This window comes from Cydia pomonella, chromosome 12 (assembly GCF_033807575.1).
Source record: "Cydia pomonella isolate Wapato2018A chromosome 12, ilCydPomo1, whole genome shotgun sequence".
Lineage (NCBI taxonomy): Eukaryota > Metazoa > Arthropoda > Insecta > Lepidoptera > Tortricidae > Cydia > Cydia pomonella.
In genome coordinates, this window is record NC_084714.1 from 9,222,602 (window position 1) to 9,243,653 (window position 21,052).

The 21,052-nt window shown below is 39.5% G+C and overlaps 2 protein-coding genes across 6 annotated transcripts; both read left to right on the plus strand.

Annotated features, from left to right (window-relative positions):
• The first annotated feature begins 5,704 nt into the window (after window positions 1–5,704).
• Window positions 5,705–14,761, plus strand: LOC133523454 (pyrimidodiazepine synthase-like). Of its 3 annotated transcripts, none has more exons than XM_061859042.1 (6): window positions 5,705–5,809; window positions 6,220–6,280; window positions 6,356–6,523; window positions 7,439–7,596; window positions 13,179–13,424; window positions 13,760–14,761. In XM_061859042.1, exons 2-6 carry the CDS (start codon window positions 6,256–6,258, stop codon window positions 13,925–13,927), a joined length of 765 nt encoding a protein of 254 aa, XP_061715026.1. In that variant the 5' UTR covers window positions 5,705–5,809; window positions 6,220–6,255; the 3' UTR covers window positions 13,928–14,761. The 3 variants fall into 3 exon arrangements, with proteins under 3 accessions (XP_061715026.1, XP_061715028.1, XP_061715027.1); XM_061859044.1 differs by lacking the exon at window positions 5,705–5,809 and adding an exon at window positions 5,850–5,917; XM_061859043.1 differs by lacking the exon at window positions 5,705–5,809 and adding an exon at window positions 6,005–6,095.
• Window positions 14,762–15,607: 846 nt separating this feature from the next.
• LOC133523453 (glutathione S-transferase omega-1-like) lies at window positions 15,608–21,047 on the plus strand. Of its 3 annotated transcripts, none has more exons than XM_061859040.1 (5): window positions 15,608–15,794; window positions 18,310–18,477; window positions 18,872–19,029; window positions 19,386–19,628; window positions 20,827–21,047. In XM_061859040.1, exons 1-5 carry the CDS (start codon window positions 15,752–15,754, stop codon window positions 20,959–20,961), a joined length of 747 nt encoding a protein of 248 aa, XP_061715024.1. In that variant the 5' UTR covers window positions 15,608–15,751; the 3' UTR covers window positions 20,962–21,047. The 3 variants fall into 3 exon arrangements, with proteins under 3 accessions (XP_061715024.1, XP_061715023.1, XP_061715025.1); XM_061859039.1 differs by lacking the exon at window positions 15,608–15,794 and adding an exon at window positions 16,291–16,546; XM_061859041.1 differs by lacking the exon at window positions 15,608–15,794 and adding an exon at window positions 16,734–16,874.
• Window positions 21,048–21,052: the final 5 nt, after the last annotated feature.

The following is a 21,052-nucleotide window of genomic DNA, read 5'->3' on the forward strand; positions in this document are numbered from 1 at the left end:
TCATAATAACCGAAAACGTCGATCACCATTTTTTTCTCATGAGTGACGTCACTATAGCCTAAACAATTTCAATTTAAAACAACGGTGAATAGTCTGCACTGCACATTTAGCTTTTCTTTGTTACTGCACATTGCACAATCGTATGACGTCACAGGAACGGCGGCTAACTTTTTGGCGCGAATATCTATCATTTAAATTTTAAACACTTTCTTTGCACACAGCGATATTATTTTCAGGAAATTAAAATACCAGTTGACTGAACGAACATATTAGCATATAAAAAAAGTGGCTGTGACATAATCGGACAGACAGACGGACATGACGAATCTATAAGGGTTCCGTTTTTTGCCATTTGGCTACGGAACCCTAAAAAGTAGAACAGCCTATTATGTCAACACCTCTTCAGTGACACACATTTGACCAAACTACTGATATCCAGAATAGGGAAGAGTAAACAGCAACTTCAAAAATCCTTTTCAGTTCAGAAATATTTATGTGCAATGTGATTGAGTGAGCATGGATTCAAGTAAATAAAAGTAACGTTTAAATTTAAGTAACAAAAAGTCAGGGCTATAACGAAATTCGCAAATTGCGGGCACCTTTCTCAGCCCGCAGTTTACTCTTTGTTAGGCGTTCTTCACACTGTGTTCTGATTCTGAATACAAGTATAAAACTTTTAAATAGTCTGTGTATGCATTCCAATTGGTTGTTTAGTTCCGCAAAGTTAAATTTGAAATTAAATATGTATTTTAGAGTATTTTACACCTTAGTTTAATTGTTGGTTGTACTTAAATAGATGTAAGTTCTTAGTTTTATCAGAATTTAGTAGTTTAAGCGGTTTTTTTTAACCCAATGATTTATTATTTGATATTAATATTTAATTCTGTTATACTACTCGTGTCGTGTTAAATGTAGTACAAACAGTGCAATTTGAATAACGACAACTAAATTTGAATATTTGAAGTTTTGAAATATGCAATAAAAGTTAATATACAATATTGCTGTCCATGTATTTATGTTTCATAAGTTGAATATTTATTAAAAGTTTTTATTTGCGTTATGTACTTAATTGAACTATGTTTGAGCACAAAGTAAAAAAAAAATTGAACTTTAATGTATTGTAGAGTGAAGTTGCAGGCGGGCTGTTTACTATTGTTGTTCAAATATGCTCTAAGTGAAGTGCCTAAAATAGATTTTAAACAGTATGTAGTCCTAACCACATAGTACGCGCACGAAGTATGAAGATTTTTTTCCCGAGGGGCTACAGTATGGGGTTCTTCAAAAAAGGAGTGCACAGGTTTTTAAAGGGTCGGCAACGCGCATGTAAAACCTCTAGTGTTGCGGACGTCCATAGGCTGCGGTGACTGCTTACCAGCAGGCGGGCCGTATGCTTGTTTGCCACCGTCGTGGTATAGAATAAAAAAAAGAATCGGTATGAATGCACTTTATGCGCTGCGTCAATAGGCGGGTTCACACAGAGCAAGCAGCCTCGCGAGGAAATTTCCTCGCGCGGCAAACGACGGGCCTCACGCGGCCGCGTGCTCGTGTAACTTTTGCCTCAGCACGTTTGCCTCAGCCGAGCCAATTTGCTGCACATATTCACTGCCGTGGCTCGTGTATGTTTAATTTTGCTTTTCAAAGCAATCCAAAAGAAAAAACGAAAACGAACAAGTTGCAGAAGATTTTGGGTGCACGATACGGAAATCGGCTCTTTTAAGGTTAGAAATAGAGACGAATTCGTCGTCTCGACTCCAAAAAAAATATATTTACGCAGCGATATTTAGCGATGGAAGACTCGTACATCTCCGTCTATTTATTAAATTTACAATCAAAATAAACATCAATTATCTGTATATCCCCTATTCGTGTAGTTGGAATCTCAATATTTGATACGTAAAAGGATATTCATTTGCAACATTGGTCTTTATTCAATTTCCCAATTTGATGTACGGAACAAACTAACCACCGCACCAAACAAAGCGACCGGCGCGCGGCAAACGACTGAGGCGCCTTTGAGCATGCCGAAAAACCGACACCGAGCGGCTCGGCCAAGGTCGCGGTCGCCCGAGGAAAGCGTGCGCTCTCCTCGACCGAGGCACGTCTACATTGACCGTTTTCTGCGCGAGGAAATTGCCTCGCGCGTATGCTCGCTCTGTGTGCACCCGTTTTCGACCAGGGCCGTAACCGCGAAAATCAAAGTTTGTCAATTGCGGGTATTTTTCTCTGTCACTCTAATTACGTTTTAATGAGAGTAAAAGGGAAAGATGCCCGCAATTTGCATATTTCGGTTTTCATTGTAGGCCCAGACGGGCTGTTCTGCGATTCCTCACGCTTCGTGCACGAACCGTACGTGTTTTATTCCCTATGAGATTGTACAATATGTAAAAACTGATGATAATGAATGTATATTCAAAACCTAATGTAAAATAGAAGATAATACTAAGCTGTTACACGTGTTTTAAGTGAAAATATCATGAATCTCATTAATTAAATGTCTAACGTGTATTAAATACTAAAGTTGCTTGTGTAAGTCTGTCATCCCAAAAGAGTGATATTATTTGGTTTAATGTAGTCTGAATTGTTGACTGTCATAATCATTACCTAATATATATTACGAAATAAAATGTTTTTTATAAAACCGTGTCTTATTTTTTCCTAAATTTGCTCTACATTAGGCCATAACTTTCGAATCTTAACGAAATAACTGTAATTTTTCTACGAAATTCCATTTCGCGAGAAAACGTTTTCCACTAACTAAATCTTATTTTAAATGTATAATAATTGTTGGTGAAATAATAGTACATTATGATAAATTCGAAACGAGTGGCGATAACTTAAAACACGACCGAAGGGAGTGTTTTAAATCGACACGAGTTGCGAATTACCTATTCGCACATGTATTGTACAACGTTTTACAGTACATACCTATGGCCCTTTAAATGTTCGATACAGTAACGTAATATGCTAATTTTCGCACCAGTGCGGTAAAGTAGCACCATATGTACTGTAATAATACATTACGATACAAGTGCGAAAAATAGGAAATTCGAAACGAGTGGTGATAAATTTAAACACGACCGAAGGGAGTGTTTTAAATCTGACACGAGTTGCGAATTACCTATTCGCACATGTATCGTACAACGTTTTACAGTACATATGGCCCTTTAAATGTTTTACACAGTAACGTAATATACTAATTTTCGCACTAGTGCGGTAAAGTAGCACCATGTGTACTGTAAAGAATATTTACTTACTTAACAAATCACTTTCATTTTGATGTCGATCGCTTCAGCATAATATATTCTAGGTTCATTAGGCTTCGCTTTTTTGAAAGAAAGAAAATTGTTTTGCAATTTTTGTAAAAAAAACCTATAAACCAAAAACCATTGTGTCAATAACATACTAAAAATCATAGAGAATGGAAAATATTTAGATGTGGAAAAACGTTTTCTCTTTGTGTATGGACGATCACGTTGTATACTTCCCTCTTAAAAAGCGTTGCGTTAAAACGTTATTAGAATTTCCCTACCATCCGTACGCTAAATTCGATTTAACGGCCAACGCCCAAAGTCGAAATTCCATCAACGCACGATAACGCGCCGCCGCCATCGTGTAAATAAATCATGAATAACATAGGTATATAGTTACCAGTCGTCAACCTAATGAAATATATCGAGCAAATGAGTAAATATTTACGGTAAACCGATATCCAAGATTATAGCTACACCTTCAATGGAAGGCATTTTTCACACCACGAACGTTTACGTTATCACTCAGTTGTAATAGGGTTGTTTCCAATTTTTTGAAACGCTTGTATTACGTTCTATATTAACTAAAAGTTGCCCTAACATTCAACTTTTATACTAAAAACGGCTTTAAATATGTTAAATTAACAAAATATATTGTGACGGATGCTTTCGCGCCCAAAACGCTCTTTGAAAATTGTGTGACGTCACAGTTTACGGTTTGACACATAACTACATACACACGTAGAAGATACGAGCTGTCAACTGACATTTCTCATTTGTTGTTTATCGCCTAACTGTCAACAGTGTCAATCCGAGAGTTGTGACGTCATCAGAATCTTCAAAGACGTTTCGAGTTTGGTCACGTGACGTGTGCCAAAAGATATTTTAAATTCAATATTTACAAAAATATGATCATTACAGGTCCCCTAAAAGTAGTTTAACATGTTCTTATAATCCAAAAGAATTTCTTGGGATACAATTCTACCCTAAGATTTGTAGATGGAAACAACCCTATTTGGTTGTAATACGCACATTCAACGAGCTCGTTCCGAGTTTGTCGATAAAAAGTTGTAATCGATATAATTCGTTTCGATGACGCGCAAATTTGTCGAATCTAATCTTTAATAAAATTACATTACGAGTCAAGGCACGCGTCTTCCTGAATCACACGATATAACCCGACGCCTACCGCGAAAACCGAAATTCGCAAATTGGGGGATCTTTCTCTTTTACTCTCACTAAGACGTAATTAGAGTGATAAAGAAAACTGCCCGCAATTGACGAACTTCGATTTACGCGGTTATAGGCCTGGGGGCCTACCGCGAAAACCGAAATTCGAAAATTGTGGGGATCTTTCTCTTTTACACTCGCTAATGGCTCCTCTACACGATGGCCCAGCGTAGGCCAGTCCAAGGGACGCATCTATGCGTTAGAGGGAGCAAGTGACATTGCTATCTCATTCTACCGCATAGATGCGTCCCTTAGACTGGCCTACGCTGGGCCATCGTGTAGAGGAGCCCTAAAACGTAATTAGAGTGACAGAGAAAAATGCCCGCAATTGACGAAATTCAATTTTCGCGGTAGGCCCTCTGAGGGGCTACCGCGAACCACGTTCGACGTGTTGTCTCTCTGTTGTACTAGTAAATTCGTACGTGGGTGTGACAGGGAGGCAACACATCGAACGTGGTTCGCGGTAGGCCCTCAGGGCTTATGACAGTTCAACTCCAAAAACGGCCGATGCGGCGCTACCATAACTAATTAATCTAATTATCAAAGATATTATAGACCCATCAATCAAGTCAAAATTACAGAGCCTTGAGCATCGCCGTCGAGTCGCTAGCCTATCGGTGTTCTATCGGATACATTTCGGGGAGTGTGCACAGGAACTGCACGATCTGATCCCACCTTCCTCTTTCCATCATCGGACGTCCAGGCGTGGGGAGCGAATGCACCCGTTCGTGGTACACATTCCATTTGTTCGCACTAAACGGTTTGCCTCCTCTTTTTTGTTACGGACGGCTAAAGAATGGAATGCGCTCCCGCCCTCTGTATTCCCTGATAAATATGACCTCGGTCTCTTTAAAGCAAGAGTGAATAGGCTACTACTGAATCGGTGAGCTCCATCTTAGGCCCTGTCTTCACTTTCCATCAGGTGTGACTAGAGCCAATCGCCGATCAGTTTATAATAAAAAAAAAAAAAAAAAAAAATATACATACAATACTCCGTATTCTCTAAATTCTCTTTGCTTGTTATTAATCTGTGATCGATAGTGCCGTGCGAAGCGGAACACCCTTTTGACAGATGTTGTTGACGTCACAATGCGTAGCCAACATGCCAATCGTTTACGCCCCGTAGCGAACGAAACGCAACGTCACTGTCGCACTAATAAGGAAGAGTGATAGAGAGAGACCACCGTATCGTTTGCCACGAAGCGAACGATTGTCTTCTTGGCTACGCACCATGTCTGAAACTGTCACAGTCACACGCAAGCCGCCCGGTCCCTTCACTTGCGGTTGCTGCGGCGAATCGAATATTGTGTGGTGTTATTTTTTAATTTCAGGTAGATTTATTTTACATTAAATACAAGTATGCTCCAAGAATGCATATTATTTCATTCCATATCACGGAAGGAAGGAAAATTGCTTAAGTATTTTAACTGAGTCTACTGGTCAGTTATAGTTTGTAGCGGTACCTACTTGCTGTGAAATATGCGACTATATCTTTTTATCTTTTAACAATATGGTTCTAAATCATTCTTATCTTATATCTTGTAATTCATCCTCTTAAAAAGGCACCGTAAGGTTGTATTTTTTTTATACGATTCTTATCTAAGGAAATTAAAAAAGGTAGGTAACCTTAATCAAAATAAGTCTGTAATAAGCTGCCTGTCTTCTAGAAAAATAAAAATGTCAAATATTGTTTTATTCTATGACCATCTATGACAAGAGATATCATAAATATATTTTTCAGATATCACTGTTTATTGGATTATCATTATCACCAAAGATGTCTGAAAAACATTTAAAAGCTGGTAAGTACGAAATAATTGTATCATGTCTTTATTCTTTTAGAGAACTATGGAGTAAAAATGTTTATTTCTTGTCAGGTGACCCTCTCCCTCCATACAATGGAAAGCTCCGTCTCTTTGCGATGAGGTTCTGTCCATACGCTGAGCGCAGTGTGCTGGTACTCAATGCCAAGAACCTCCAGTATGATCTGGTTTTCATCAACCTGGACAGCAAGCCGGAATGGCTCTTTGAGTTCAACCCAAAAGGTAAGGTCTTCAAACTGGTGTTGTTCAATTCAATGTTATTTTCCTTGCTTTTTACTACAAAGTGCCTGCTGAACTCATACTAATCCATTTGTTTATTACTTCTTCTTCCTATATTGGAAATGGGTTTGCGAGTCCCTTGCCTTTTGGCCTGTCTGTTTATAGGGAATTGCTTAGGAAGAGATTTATATTCAGCTGCTTAACAATATTTTTTTTTCAAATGGTCTATTAAAATCATACAGATAAATTAAATGATTCAGCCAATTATCATTTCGGTAAGATCTGAACCGATTGGAATTCTAAATATAAATCTCTTCCTAAGCAACTCCCTATAAACAGACAGGTCAAAAGGCAAGGTACTGGCAAACACATTTCCAATATTCTCCTAATGATCAAAACTCCTATGAATTCAACATGTCATAGTAATCATGTGTTTTGACAGCGGGAAAACGTAACTTGATGGAGGAAAGTACTTGAAAAGTTCTGGATGATCTTTTACAGTGTTGCAACAAGTCAAACATAATAAATATAATTGGCAAAAATTTGCCACTTTAACGGAATAATGGCGAATATTCAGCTCAACTTTGAGACAGATTTTACAATTAACTTAATTGATAGGACTTTCTGTCTGCAGGCGGTCTTATTGCAAAGGAGTGATCTCTTCCAGATAACCCACATAAATAAATATAAAACCACTACATTCATAATGAAATAATAGTTTAAATTGTCACAGCCCTTTATTAGAGATAGAGATATTTATTTAGGTGCAAATAAAATCTCTAGTAAAGGGCTGTGACAATTTAAACTACTTTACATAACATTACATAGTAATATCTAGGCTGGACCCTGGTAGGGTATTGACTTTACTTTTTATGCACTGTCACACTTATTACACAAAATACTTATCTCTAACTTTAGGTTCAGTGCCAGCATTGGAGTACGAGCAAGGCAAAGCTATCTTCGATAGTGCCATCATCAACACCTACCTAGATGAGAAGTATCCGGAAGTTCCACTGCAGGCCACGGACCCACTCCGCAGAGCTCAAGATAAAGTGTTTGTGGAACTGTTCTTGGGGGTATGCATAAGCCCTATATAAATATGTCTGATATGATATGACTAATAGTATCTAAATTTGATCTTACTTGACTAAGGGACGGACATATGCTATTTTAAAATTTTTGTTTAATTGATAATTTTTTTGGGTGGTAGACATAAAAAAAGTAACATAGCACTGTTGAATTATTTATTGTAATATATATTAAATACTTACATTTTTAAGCCCATTCCAAAGATAAGTGCTAATTAACTTACAAATTCACTGCAGTAATATTTGTGACACTGTACATGTGTTAATTATCAATCTTTAAGTACTTGCTATCCTGTTGGTTACAAAACTGTCAAGTACATAACCTATAAGAGCAACACTACAACAATGTCAAGCTACACAGATATTGCCGAGTCACAGAAGTCACTGGAGACAAGAGTGCAGAAGATGCTCGCTGAATTTGAAGCCAAGCTACACAGGTCACCGGCAGCAAAGGCGACAGTCACCAGTCTTAGTGAGGAATTTTCAATTTTTAAGGAGCAAATATTGAGCTTGATGAAACTTCTTGGGAACCAGATTAAAAGCCTTAGCCACGCTCAGGATGTTATGGAGATGAGACATCGGAGAAAGTATCTACTCTTCAATGGTGTTCCAGAGGATCCGGCCGAAACTGTAAGTTTGCGCATCGCTGACATTATTACTGACCAATTAAAAATCTCCGGTGTCTCGACTGCTTCATTTAAAGCATGTCACCGACTTGGCAAGCCATCTGAGGGTCGCAACAGGCCTATTCTTGTGAGGTTCACTGATATGGACCTAAAGTCAACTGTGTGGCAGAAGAAGACCTCTTGTAAGGGAACCACATACGCCATTTCTGAGTTCCTTACGCCTCAGCGGCAAGCATTGTTTGTGCAGGCACGTAAGGCTTTTGGGATGAGAAGTTGCTGGTCCATTGGTGTCAACATCTTTGTAAAGTTGACCTCGGGCAGGCGTGAACGCATTGAATCGAATGAAGATGTTGAGCGCCTGAAGCCTCTTAGCGACAACCAGCAGCCTCGTTCGTCGTCGACGCCCGACTCCGGCGCTGCTGGTGCGAAGAATGCCGATGCCGTCTTAGATGTCCCCAGCAACCAGACCGGCCGCCCCCGGCGTGCCGGGAAGTCATAATTTCTAAGTTTGTAGTGTATTGTATTCAATTTTTCTCCTGTTTCCTTTTTTATGTTATCTTCACCATGGCAGTAGGTAGTTCATAGTCCATTTGTTAATATTGTCATCTTACCCGTTTTTTTTTTTAGTTATAATTTCATTTGTTTTTGCACACACTTCACACTAGCTGGTCTGACAGTGACATTGACATTTTTGACGTCCGTTTAGTCTGGAGAGTTTGAGTCAATGTTTAAACCGTTTCTGTTTACTACAATAGTATGTTTTGTCATTTTAATCGTGACCTGCTGCCATTTATGTAATTTTACTTTGTTTTTAATTTCCGATAGTTGTTTATTCTGTAATCTCACAAGCTAACCAGCAGGATAAGCAGAGTTTTTTTTTGTGGCTATATCTTGTATTTATAATTTATTTTTTATAAATATTTTGTAGTCATATTATTATATATTTATTACGTATTTTAATTATTTATGTCTGACGATGAAACTTTTTATTCTGCTAGTATTGACAGTATTTCTTTTCATTCTCTAGATTCCTTTGATATTTCTCACACTTTGGGCACTCTCGTGTCTCGCGAATTTCTCAACTCCGGTGACTTTAATGTATGCCATATTAATGCCCAAAGTATCCCTTCTCACTATAGTGAACTTATTGAGACATTTCAGTCCGACTTTGTCCATGCCATCTTGGTGTCGGAAAGCTGGTTAAAGCCTACCCTAGACTCGACATCCTATGCCTTGCCTGGTTATGTGTTGATCAGGAATGACCGAATTGGCAAGGGCGGTGGTGGCGTAGCCATTTACCTTAGAAGTACCATTCCGTACAAATTGTTAAATTCGACTCCTTCTCTTTACACTGGCTCAGCGGAATGGATATTTCTCGAGGTGATTGTCAAAGGGGTTAAGGCAGTCCTGGGTGTAATTTATAGTCCCCCCACCGTCGACTACTTTTCTCATCTGGAACGAATTCTTGAGTCCGTGAGTTCTGATTACGCACATCACCTTATCATGGGGGATCTAAACACTGACCTTCTGAAAGACACGTCACATTCTCGTAAACTTAGGTCATTACTTCAGTCGGTCAGTTTCTCTCTTCTTCCATTGGATCCGACTCATCATACAGCGTCATCGGACACTTGGCTCGATGTGATCATTACTTCATCGCCAAGTCTTGTCACTAAGTTAGGGCAGTTCATGGCGCCAGGTTTCTCTCACCATGATCTTATATATGCATCCTACAAAATCAAGGCACCTAAATGCAAACCGGCTCTAATTCATATGCGTAGCTTCGCCAAGATTAATCCTGAATCTCTTTTAAAAGATGCCGCTGCTATCGATTGGTCTCCTGTGCTCTCGACCTCATCAACTGACGCTAAGGTTTCTCTGTTTAATGATGCGATTCTGGGGCTCTTTGACAAGCATGCGCCTGTTCATACTGTTAGAGTAAGGCGTCCACCGGCTCCTTGGATCACTGAGGGCGTCCGAATGGCAATGAGAAGGAGGAACAGAGCTTTCGGGCTCTTTAAACGTGACCGCACGGATGAGAACTGGAATCTCTTTAAATCAGCTCGTAATCGTTGCAACCAGATGGTACGTGCAGCGAAGCGACGATTTATTCACCGTAATGTTTCCTCTTCGTCTATGGCCGATGTTTGGAAATTCCTCAGATCTCTTGGCCTGGGAAAATCCCCCAACAGTTTTAATGGCAGTTCCTTTTCTCTCAATGACCTTAACAGGCATTTTTCCTCCGCTCCTTCTGTTGACACCGCTACTAAGGCCATTACACTTTCTAACATCTCTTCTTTGATTTCTCTTATCTCAGATTCTTTCTCATTCTGTCCTGTTTCTGAATTTGACATAAAGGTCATTATTAAAGCTATCAAGTCAAAAGCCGTAGGTTGTGATGATGTGAGTCGTTACATGATTGTGTCGGTCCTCGACTGCGTACTTCCTGTACTTGCTGACATTATCAACACTTCACTGGCCACTGGCGAATTCCCTTCTCTTTGGCGTAAAGCATTTGTGATTCCACTGCCTAAAATTAGTAATCCCACCACTCTCAGTAACTTTCGGCCCATTTCAATTCTTCCTTTCCTCTCGAAAATAGCTGAGGCAGTTGTTCATAAACAACTTTCCGTCTTCGTTTACTCGCATAACCTTTTAAGCCCTTTGCAGTCAGGTTTCCGACCAAGTCATAGCACCAGTACTGCGCTTCTCAAGGTAACAGAAGACATCAGGCGAGGCATGGAGAGGCAAATGGCCACGGTGCTTATTCTTATTGACTTTTCTAACGCGTTTAATACCGTTGACCATGACATTCTCCTTGCCTTGCTCAAACATATGAGTGTCTCTGAAATAGCCCTTAACTGGTTTGCTGCCTACTTGCGAGGCCGCCAGCAGGCAGTCCGAGTTGACCGGTCTTTGTCTGACTGGTGTGACCTGGCGACTGGCGTGCCTCAAGGAGGTATCTTATCTCCACTTCTTTTTTCTACTTTTATTAATTTTATCACACCTGACCTTCGCTGTTCCTACCATCTGTATGCTGATGACTTGCAACTCTACGACCAGTGCTCCGTGACTGACGTTCCAACTTGCATTGGTAAACTAAACCTAGACCTTTTACATATCCAGCAGTGGTCCGAGAGGTTTGGCCTCTTTGTAAATCCGTCTAAGTGCCAAGCTATTGTTATAGGTAGTTCCAAACAGCTTACTAAACTAGACTTGGACGCACTTGCACCAGTAAACTTTAACGGCTCCCCAATAATATTTAGTCAAAGTGTTAAAGACCTGGGTGTGCTTTTAGACAGTACCTTGAGTTGGAGAGCACAGGTTACTGAAATCAGCCGTAAGGTCATGGGCTCACTTCATTCTCTCAACAAAATGAAGCACTTCTTACCGATCAAAACTAAAGTTGCACTAATTAACACCCTTATACTGCCCATTATTGATTATGGTGATGTGTGTTATCCGGACTTAAACGAAGAGTTGCTCGATAAATTGGACCGCCTGCTTAATAACTGCATTCGCTTCGTTTTTTGCCTCCGCAAATATGATCACGTTTCTTCTTTTCGCGCACAACTTGGCTGGCTTCCCATTCGTCAACGACGCAATATTCGCTTGCTTTCCACTCTTTTTTCTGTGCTTAACGACCCACATTCTCCTGAATACCTCAAATCCTTCTTTCAATATTATGGCGTTACCCGCGACCGTCAACTTCGCTCTTCTGGCAATATGTCTCTGTCCATCCCTCTTCACCGGACTGGGTTCATGTCAAATTCGTTCACCGTGCAGGTGGCGCGTCTTTGGAATGGACTTCCTTTTTACATCAAAAATGCGCCAAATAAGTTCGCTTTCAAAAAATCATTACGTGCTTTCTTTGCTAGCAGAATGAAAGATTCTTAATGTATTTATTTATTAGCTTCAGATGTTTCGTCTTTATTTATATATATGTATATATATATACATATTTATTTATATATGTATGTGTGTATTATGTTTGTATGTATATGTTATTTAATGTATTTTTGCTTGATTTGTTTTGCTATTGTAATTGTAGCACCGCTCTCAATCTCTCTGCTTAGCCTTAAGGTTGACTGGTAGAGAATGCCTCGTGGCATTAAGTCCGCCTTTTGTACTATAAGATTGTTTTCTTTTGTGCAATAAAGATTAAATAAAATAAAATAAAATAATTTAGCTATGTAGCAGGTTATTTTTCCTTATATTATTATTTTTCCTTATATTGAAACTGAAATGACGAATCTGGAGTCATAGCATTTTGCTTAGGAATAGGCGGGTCCACACAGCACAAGCATACGCGCGAGGCAATTTCCTCGAAATTGCCTCGCGTGTATGTTCGCTCTGTCATGCTGAGACGCAACACCAAGGTAAAACACCAACAATACTGGTCTAACCTAGGTACGTGCAGGCAGGCGAAGGAGGCCCTCCCGACAATCGACCCCGGTTTGTCGAGGAGGCTGAGACAGCTGAAGAGGCGAGGCGGGCCATAACCGGCCACGCCCCACTAAACAAACACCTACTAACCCTACGTGTTACAGATAGCCCCCTCTGCAGAGCGTGCATGGAGGAAGAGGAGACAGCTGCCCACGTCATTCTTGAATGCCCATGGGTGGCAGAATACCGGGCACAATACCTCGGTTCTCCGGGGTCTCTCCCAGAAGTCGTCGGCAACATCAAGGGTCTGCTAGGCTTCCTTGTAGAGTTGGGTTGGCAGGAGTAGTGCCGTCAACCCACTATCACGCAAAATAGGCGCGAATTACGACGTCGAGTTGCGGAAAACAAGCCCACGAATACGAATACGAAAATGTTCGCTCTGTGTGGACCCGCCTAATGAGTCAAATGAGTGTAGGAGAAATTTATCAATGAAACTATGCCAGCTATTTAGGTCGTTTATTGTCCGAATTATAAATACACTTAAAATTTTATTTCCAGGCACACTCATCCTTCTACGTCGCTGCATTCAACCCGGACGGCTTCCAGCCATCCCACCTAGAGGCCTACAGCAAAGGTCTGGAACGCCTCGAGAAGGAACTGGAAGTCCGCGGCACCAAGTTCCTGCACAGCAATGAGCCAGGGCTGGTGGACTACACCATCTGGCCGCATCTGGAGCGGTTCGAGTCTCTGCCGCTCCTCGGGAAGGCTGACATGGCTATTGACGGCACTAAGTATCCGCGTGTGGTACGTATTGTTTTGTTTATTGCTAATGTTTTTATCGAAATATGTCTTAATTATTTTGTAATTTTGTCTTATCTCTGTGTTTTGAAAAACAAAATGATAATATACATTTCTTATCAGTTTTTAAAGTGCAAAGAGAGCCTTTACGAGCTGCCCGCGTAGCCAACATGCCAAACATGAACGCTCCGTAGCGAATGAAACGCAACTGTCACTGTCGCACTAATATGGAAGAATGATAGAGAAAGATGACTATGCTACGCTACGGAGCGTTGACGATTGGCATTTTGACTACGCGGACTGGTTTGGTGAAAAATATAATTTATCTATCTTATCTCCAGACAAGCTACTTGGAGGCGATGAAGCAAGTCCCGGCCGTGAAGCAATACTACCTATCTGCCGAGACTCACGCCAAGTTTGTCGAATCCAAGACCAAGGGCGAAGCCAACTACAACATGCTCGACACCAGCGATGTGTGCTGCATGCGCCCGAGGAAGAAGAAGCAGTAAAACATTCGTATTTTAATTTATCAACCCTGGCTATTAAGAATAAAGACTAGAAATACAAAAAACTGGTCTTAGATGTCGAGTCAAAAGTGAAATTTAAGTTAATATTTACAACTTAGCCAGGCTCAGGACCGCTTCGTCCACAATCCTATTTTGTCACCGTCTTAACTTGTCATTAGGTGGGTCCACACAGAGCGAGCATATACGCGAGGCAATTTCCTGGCGCACAAAACGGCCGGTGTAGACGTGCCTCGCGCGTATGCTCGCTCTGTGTGGACTCGCCGATTATTGTCATAAGGCCTACAGGTCTGTTCTGATTCGTCAACATTCCTATTTTACCCACATTCCTTGTGGGTCAGAGTGCTTACTCATCCACATTCCTATATGGTCCACAGTGCTAACATTGGTGGAAGTAAAAAGAAGTTTTTAGTTGGAAAAAAACCAATGCAAAAATAAATGAAAAGTGCAGATGTCTAAAACCCCGAAACCCGGAGTTACCAGTACAATTTTAACCCTGTGTTAACGGTTAACTCCAAAAGTTGCTTTTACTGAGAAATTTAAGATAGCCTGGCTAAGTTAGATTTCACTGCGGCCCAGACATTTTCTAGGCGTTATTCATTTAGCTATTCTAAAAGCAACCTTATGAAGTACATAATAATATATATTTTACATAATAATAAACATTTGTGAATTAGACAAGGGAATGCTCTATTTTGTATGCAATATGGTCCAACCGAAATGTTAAGAATCACGTTATGCAATCGAAAATCGAGTATATAATAATGTTCATTAACGGAGTTTGATATCGGCAAAAGTACAATAAAATTTTAAAGTTAACATTGATTTTTCTTTTCACTGATAAAACATATTTTTAAGTAGTTTTCTCGTTTTGTGGTTAGCGGCATGTGCATGTCATGGTTTGTGTCAATAGCCGGGTCCACACAGAGCGAGCATACGCGCGAGGCAATTTCCTCACGCACAAACAGGCCAGTGTAGACGTGCCTCGGCCGTGGCGGCGCGCTCGGGCGAGGAAAACGCACGCGCCGCCTCGCTGGCCGGTTTGTGCGTGAGGAAGTTGCCTCGCACGTACGTGCTCGCTCGCTCGCTCTGTGTGGACCCGCCTAATGATCCTACCACAACTAAACGAAAAGTATCCGAGTTAATTTCAAAGTTTTTGTTATACTTAGTTTGTGATTATCAGTTTTGCATCTGATTTTCTACCTTATCCTAGGTCTATAAAGTCTGAATTACAAGAGTCAGTATTTGGCGGGTATCAGACTGGTTAACTGCTCCGATGTTTGAGCGAGACATCGCTATGCGCGTATTATAGCGACATCCCGCTCGCACATCGGAGCGTCGTGCTAATCGCATCCAGTGTGATAATGATAAGCGATAACCGCCTTTGGCAGCGTGTTTTAAAAACGGATAATTGTAATTTTCGTTAGATACATAGGATAATGGAATCAATAAAATTGGAGATAAATTAGCGCCCATTGTAATTTATCCGTAGGTAACGCTTGACTTAGTTTTTTTTTTTAATTCTGAAATGGTAATGCCGTTTAAAACTTTCAGACTAACCATCGAAACAACTTTCGTTTCGTTCGATTAGTACGTATCTAAGTTAGAGTGATATCTTATTTACCCAGCGATAAAAGGAATGCACACAACGTGATAACAAATCTGTCTGGCAATTCGATGATTTTTGTTGGAACATGTACATGTAAGTAAATAATACCTACTCGATTTGTTAATGCCCGTCTGGCTAAACGCGTTGTGAGCGCCTTCAGTCTTGAAGATCGATTGGTGGTTGTATGTGGTAATACCACTATGACTCCCAAAGTGAATGTTAACACCAGGCATCTTGCTAGAGGTAAGTTATTTTTATTTGACAACGCTGTAGGTATTATTATTTTTCGGGTAGCTAGCTTATTGAACGCAGCGTTGAAATAGGTATTATGTTCCGTTATTTGGGCTAATAAGTAGGCAAAGATTTCAATATATGCGGCAATGTAAGTAGGCAGGTACGGTCAAGTCTAAAAATATCGATACGAAATAAGTGCCAAAAATATGTATACACTAACTGAATATATCTATGGGCAATAAGGTCGTGTATACATATTTTTGGCACTTATTTCGTATCGATAATTTCAGACGTGACTGTACAGGACGCGTCAAGATTACCTCTGGAGAAAAATTGGCCCTCTTTTCTTTCAAGCAAAGATGTAGCAATAAAAAATGTAAATGGTAAAAGTAATGAAACCAGCTTCATTTAACATGACATGGCATGATAATAATTATGTAAGTATGTTCATTTAAATTTGTTGTCATGTTCGAGCGATTACGTCACCGGTATCTTTACTATTTGAGCTCCCGCAATAAATACTTTATCAACATGGCACAAGCGAGATACTAGCTAAACCTGCTATTTTGGTCTATATTACATTATCAAAGGTTAACCGGTTAAAGTGGACGTGTTTTGTTTATTTATAATGCACACACTGGCATTAGCGTCTTGGAGGGTACTAATGCCGGTTGTTCAAAATTTAAAATACGTGTTACCATTATACCGCGCTATGGCAGGAACAGCTAAAATTAACTTCGACACAAAACATCTGAAGAAAGGTTAGTTTTTACGCTTAACAATGTATTAGCTTTCGTTAGTTGGTGTTCTAATTATAAAGGTTGATGAACTTGCTTGACTAATAGATGTGTGCAGTGCAGGTATACTCGTAAATGTAGGTTATGTTTGTGACGTAGTATTTGGTAGTATGGTTGGCTTGTGTTCCTAATCCATAATTGAATTTAAACGTGTTACATACTTATATATGTATATGTATTATGGTAATGTTTTAAACATATTAATTAAGTTGTCAGCAAAAATATGTATGCAGTTTTCTGCAAATTCTCATCGTGAATCTCTTCAAACGCCGAGTCGCAGGCATTTTAATGAGTAAGTAGCTATACAATGTTTAAATAAATAGGTGAATCGTCCGAATACCCTTAGGTACTAGGAGCTTACCTGGAGTATAATTAAACAAAATTAAGTAACTTGAAATTAATTTTGTGCAGACAAGCTACATACATTCGACTTGTTTTAACACAGCTTGTGACATTGACAGCATAGGCGCCGGTAGCACTTGGGTGCACTTGCACCCCCCTGGCAGGAAAGAAAATATATAAAAAAATTACGCGTTTGCACTGCACCAGCATTAGAGCATCAATATAAGTCTGCAATGATTTGATAGCATAACTCGGAACCATATAACACAAGAAAAATAAATGATTGCATCGTTTCTTCTATTCCATTTATTATGCACCTCCTTGAAAGTAATCCTGGCGGCGCCCATGATTGACATATTTACTATATGGCCACTTGTGATATAACGTTATAAGATAAAATTCTGGGGGCCTACCGCGAAAACCGAAATTCGCTAATTGCGGGGATCTTTCTCTTTTACTCTCACTAAAGACGTAATTAGAGTAACTGGAAATATGCCCGCAATTGAAGGATGTCGATTTTCGCGGTTATAGCCGTATAGACCTTACAAAGTATTAAAAGTTGAACAATTAAAACATATAAAAGTTGAAGTGGACATTTGACCAATAACGAAATAAATTTGTGATATCTATTATTGTTAAAAACTGGGGATCTACTTTAATGCCGGTAATTAAATGATAGGTCAGCTATCTGATATTAATACACGTACCTCACCTATAAGAAAATGGGTATACGAAAGGAACAAGGTACATTATATACACACAATATAAATAATGAGAATCATCCAACACACTTTCGTATTACCTATTTACCAGCTTTCTGTAACACTGTCTTTATCAGTTTTCCAGAAGGCTTGAGACCGAGATAAAACGCCAACCTAATATTTTTAGAAGATATAAGTGCTCTTTATTATCTGAATTGGGATACCTCATCATCAACACTGCTTATTATTAGGAAAGAGCTTAGGTCTGATGAACAATATTGGGCTTTAGTCTCAATGTTTCAGGACCCTTAGAGCCGTTAGGCACTGTCTCTAGGCGCTGGCTACTTGGTCTCTCGGCGATCAACATAGGCAACTAGGGCTAGGCTAGGAGACCAAGCCAAGCGTAAGCGTCACTAAAAGATATTGTGTTCTTCACAACTATGTTCGAGATAGAGACGGATACAAATTTGTCGTCTCGACAGTTGCTCGCGATGTGAACGCTTCCATTTGAACCCGTGTTCCTAGTGATAGCCGGCGGCGATCAGCAGTCGCTTGTGCGTCGCCACTGGTCGTCACTACGCAGCTTGTCGCTCGGGCGACCGGGGACTAAGTAGCAGTAGTAATAGCTCTTATCTGCACTAGAAACATCATTAATAAATTAACACCTATTTAACATATTTTCAGGCGATCCTCTGCCCCCGTACAATGGAAAGCTACGCATCTACAACATGCGTTACTGCCCGTACGCACAGCGCACGATTCTCGTCCTTAATGCCAAGCAAATCGACTACGAAGTCGTTAACATTAACCTGAAAGAGAAACCCGAATGGCTCACTAGCAAAAGCCTTTTTGGTAATGAACTGTGTAACGTTTATATAAGGTCTAAAATTGCACATAATACGATATGCGTTAGGCCACGGACTGCCGCCGCTGTCGTCCAAAACAGATTCATTCAAGCCTATTAAGTACATTTTGATCAAGTCACGCAAAGGTGTGCGTGCATCCAGTCCGCGGCCTTATACTGTCCCTATATATAATACGCGATCCGCACGATCCTCGTATTGCACTGGAAGGACAAGACAGTCCACTAGTTATAAGTAGCGTTTTAAATTATCTGAACCATTTTTTGCCACTGATATAAGTATCTAGACCAGTTGCACCAACCACATTTAGCGGAATGATCAACGTCACTCAGATCAAGACAATAATGGCGGAACAACTAAAGCAATTCCTCATATATTTTCAGGTAAGGTGCCTGCAATCGAAGTCGCAGATGGCGTTTGTATCGCAGAGAGCCTGGTCACGTCGGAGTATTTAGACGAGGTGTACCCGCAGAGAACGTTGCTGCCCAAAGATCCGTTGAAGAAGGCGCTTGCTAAAATCATCGTCGAAGGATCGGGCCCAGTAAGTAAATGAATCTAACAAAATTTTACATGGTTGGGTAAATAACGTTCACGAAAATAGTATAACGAGGTAAACAAGTCTACCTGAAAGTAAATCTCCGGAGATGTCACATTTTCTCGTTGCCGGCCCTTTAAACAGCATGATTCGGTCTTATTTACATCCTAATAATAACCTACATAATAGGTAATACAACACTACATATATATACCTATCATATAAAGACTGAGTAAGTGTGGAGTTATTTTGACTGTAGTTTTTTATAACGTGGAAAATTGGAAATATACATATACAATTTGGCGATTCAAATTTATGAATAAAATGGTAATCTATTTAATGTAGTATACGTATTTTTTTAGATACAAACAATGTTGTTCAAAATCTTGAGAACTCCAGACCAAGTCACCGAAGAGAACATAGCAGCGTACAGGAAGTACTTGACCTTCATTCAAGACGAATTAAAGAAGAGCGGAAGCAAGTTCCTTGGAGGGTCCGAACCGGGATTCGCGGACTACATGATCTGGCCCTGGTTTGAAAGGATGGTGCCGATATCAGAGCTGTATGATGCGGTGAAGATAGATGAGACTGAATACAAATTACTTGTAAGTATAAACGTAAGCAATTTAATTGCGTAATTTGTAATGAGTCTCTATACAGGGTGTTTATTTAGTCACCTGCAATAATTTACGGGCTGAATATATAGGTCATATTGAGCAACTTTTACTATGAGACCAATCCCGAAATCGCGAAAAAAAATCTACTCTCCCATAGAAAATATCAAGGTCAAACAGCCAATTTTTTTATTAGTTGACCTATATATTCACTCCGTAAATGATTAAAGGTGAGTAAATATACACCCTGTATAGGTACCTACATGAAAATCGATTGTTTTGCTAGTTTAAAGAAACTAATAAATAATATTTTTATGCCTAACGGATAAACTGATTTAAATAGGTACTAGTAATATATATATATATATATACACCGTGTTTTTATTGAATTTCGTTAACTCCGGGGTATGGGTACAAGTACGTTTAAGGAAACTAAATGCCATAGTTAATTCTCGAAATAGTACATAGGCCGGGACGAAAGACATATAGACAGCCGAGCAAAGTGAGGTCGCATAGGTCTGAGGCGGACAACCCCATATTTCCCGCCGAGGTATGTATAGTGCTTTTCTCAAACATGCAATGAAATAATAATAAAAATAGGATGATGATGGTGATGATGATTGTTTCATTAATGTGATAGGTTATTCAGTGCGTGGAGTAGTAAAGGGAAACAAAAATTTGATTATTTTAGCGCTACGACGCACGTAATTACGCTTTTTTTTTCATTTATTTTTTGTGTTTTTTTAAAATTATATTGGGGTTTTCTAAAAAGGAACAAAAATTTGATTATTTAAAAAGAATATAGGGCTGTATCTCCTAAACCGTGCGTCGTAGCGCAAAAATAATCAAATTTTGTTCCCCTTTAGAAAGCCCTGAAATAATAATAATAAAACACAAAAAAGAAAAAAAAAGTTGCTTAGTTTTTTATAACTGAATGTCATGATGCCTGTGCCACAAATTTAAGTGAGATGGAAATTAAAAAAGAGGACTTTGCTGGCCTAGGCCCGCAAGATTTGTATGAAATTCCATTAACGACCTCTTGTCCTGGCCGCACCTGAAACGTCATACTTCTCAGCCTATTATAAGCAACATAACATCAATATTTAATTGCATATTTGAGACACAAAACACGGTGTATATATATATATTAAGTATATATGTATATGTACTAATTAGTTTTACTTTTCAGTGGGAATACATCACCAACATGTTTAAGGACCCAGCTGTGAGCCAGTACGTGGTGCCAAAGGAGATTCTTTTTAAGTTTATGGAACCCTACAGAACTGGAGGAACATCTAATTATGACCTTCTTACTGTGGAGTAATTAATTTAACAGCTTTGATATTATCTATAGATATTTGTACAGTGTTACTTGCGGATTACGTATGGAATAATATGGAATAAGATCATAATTT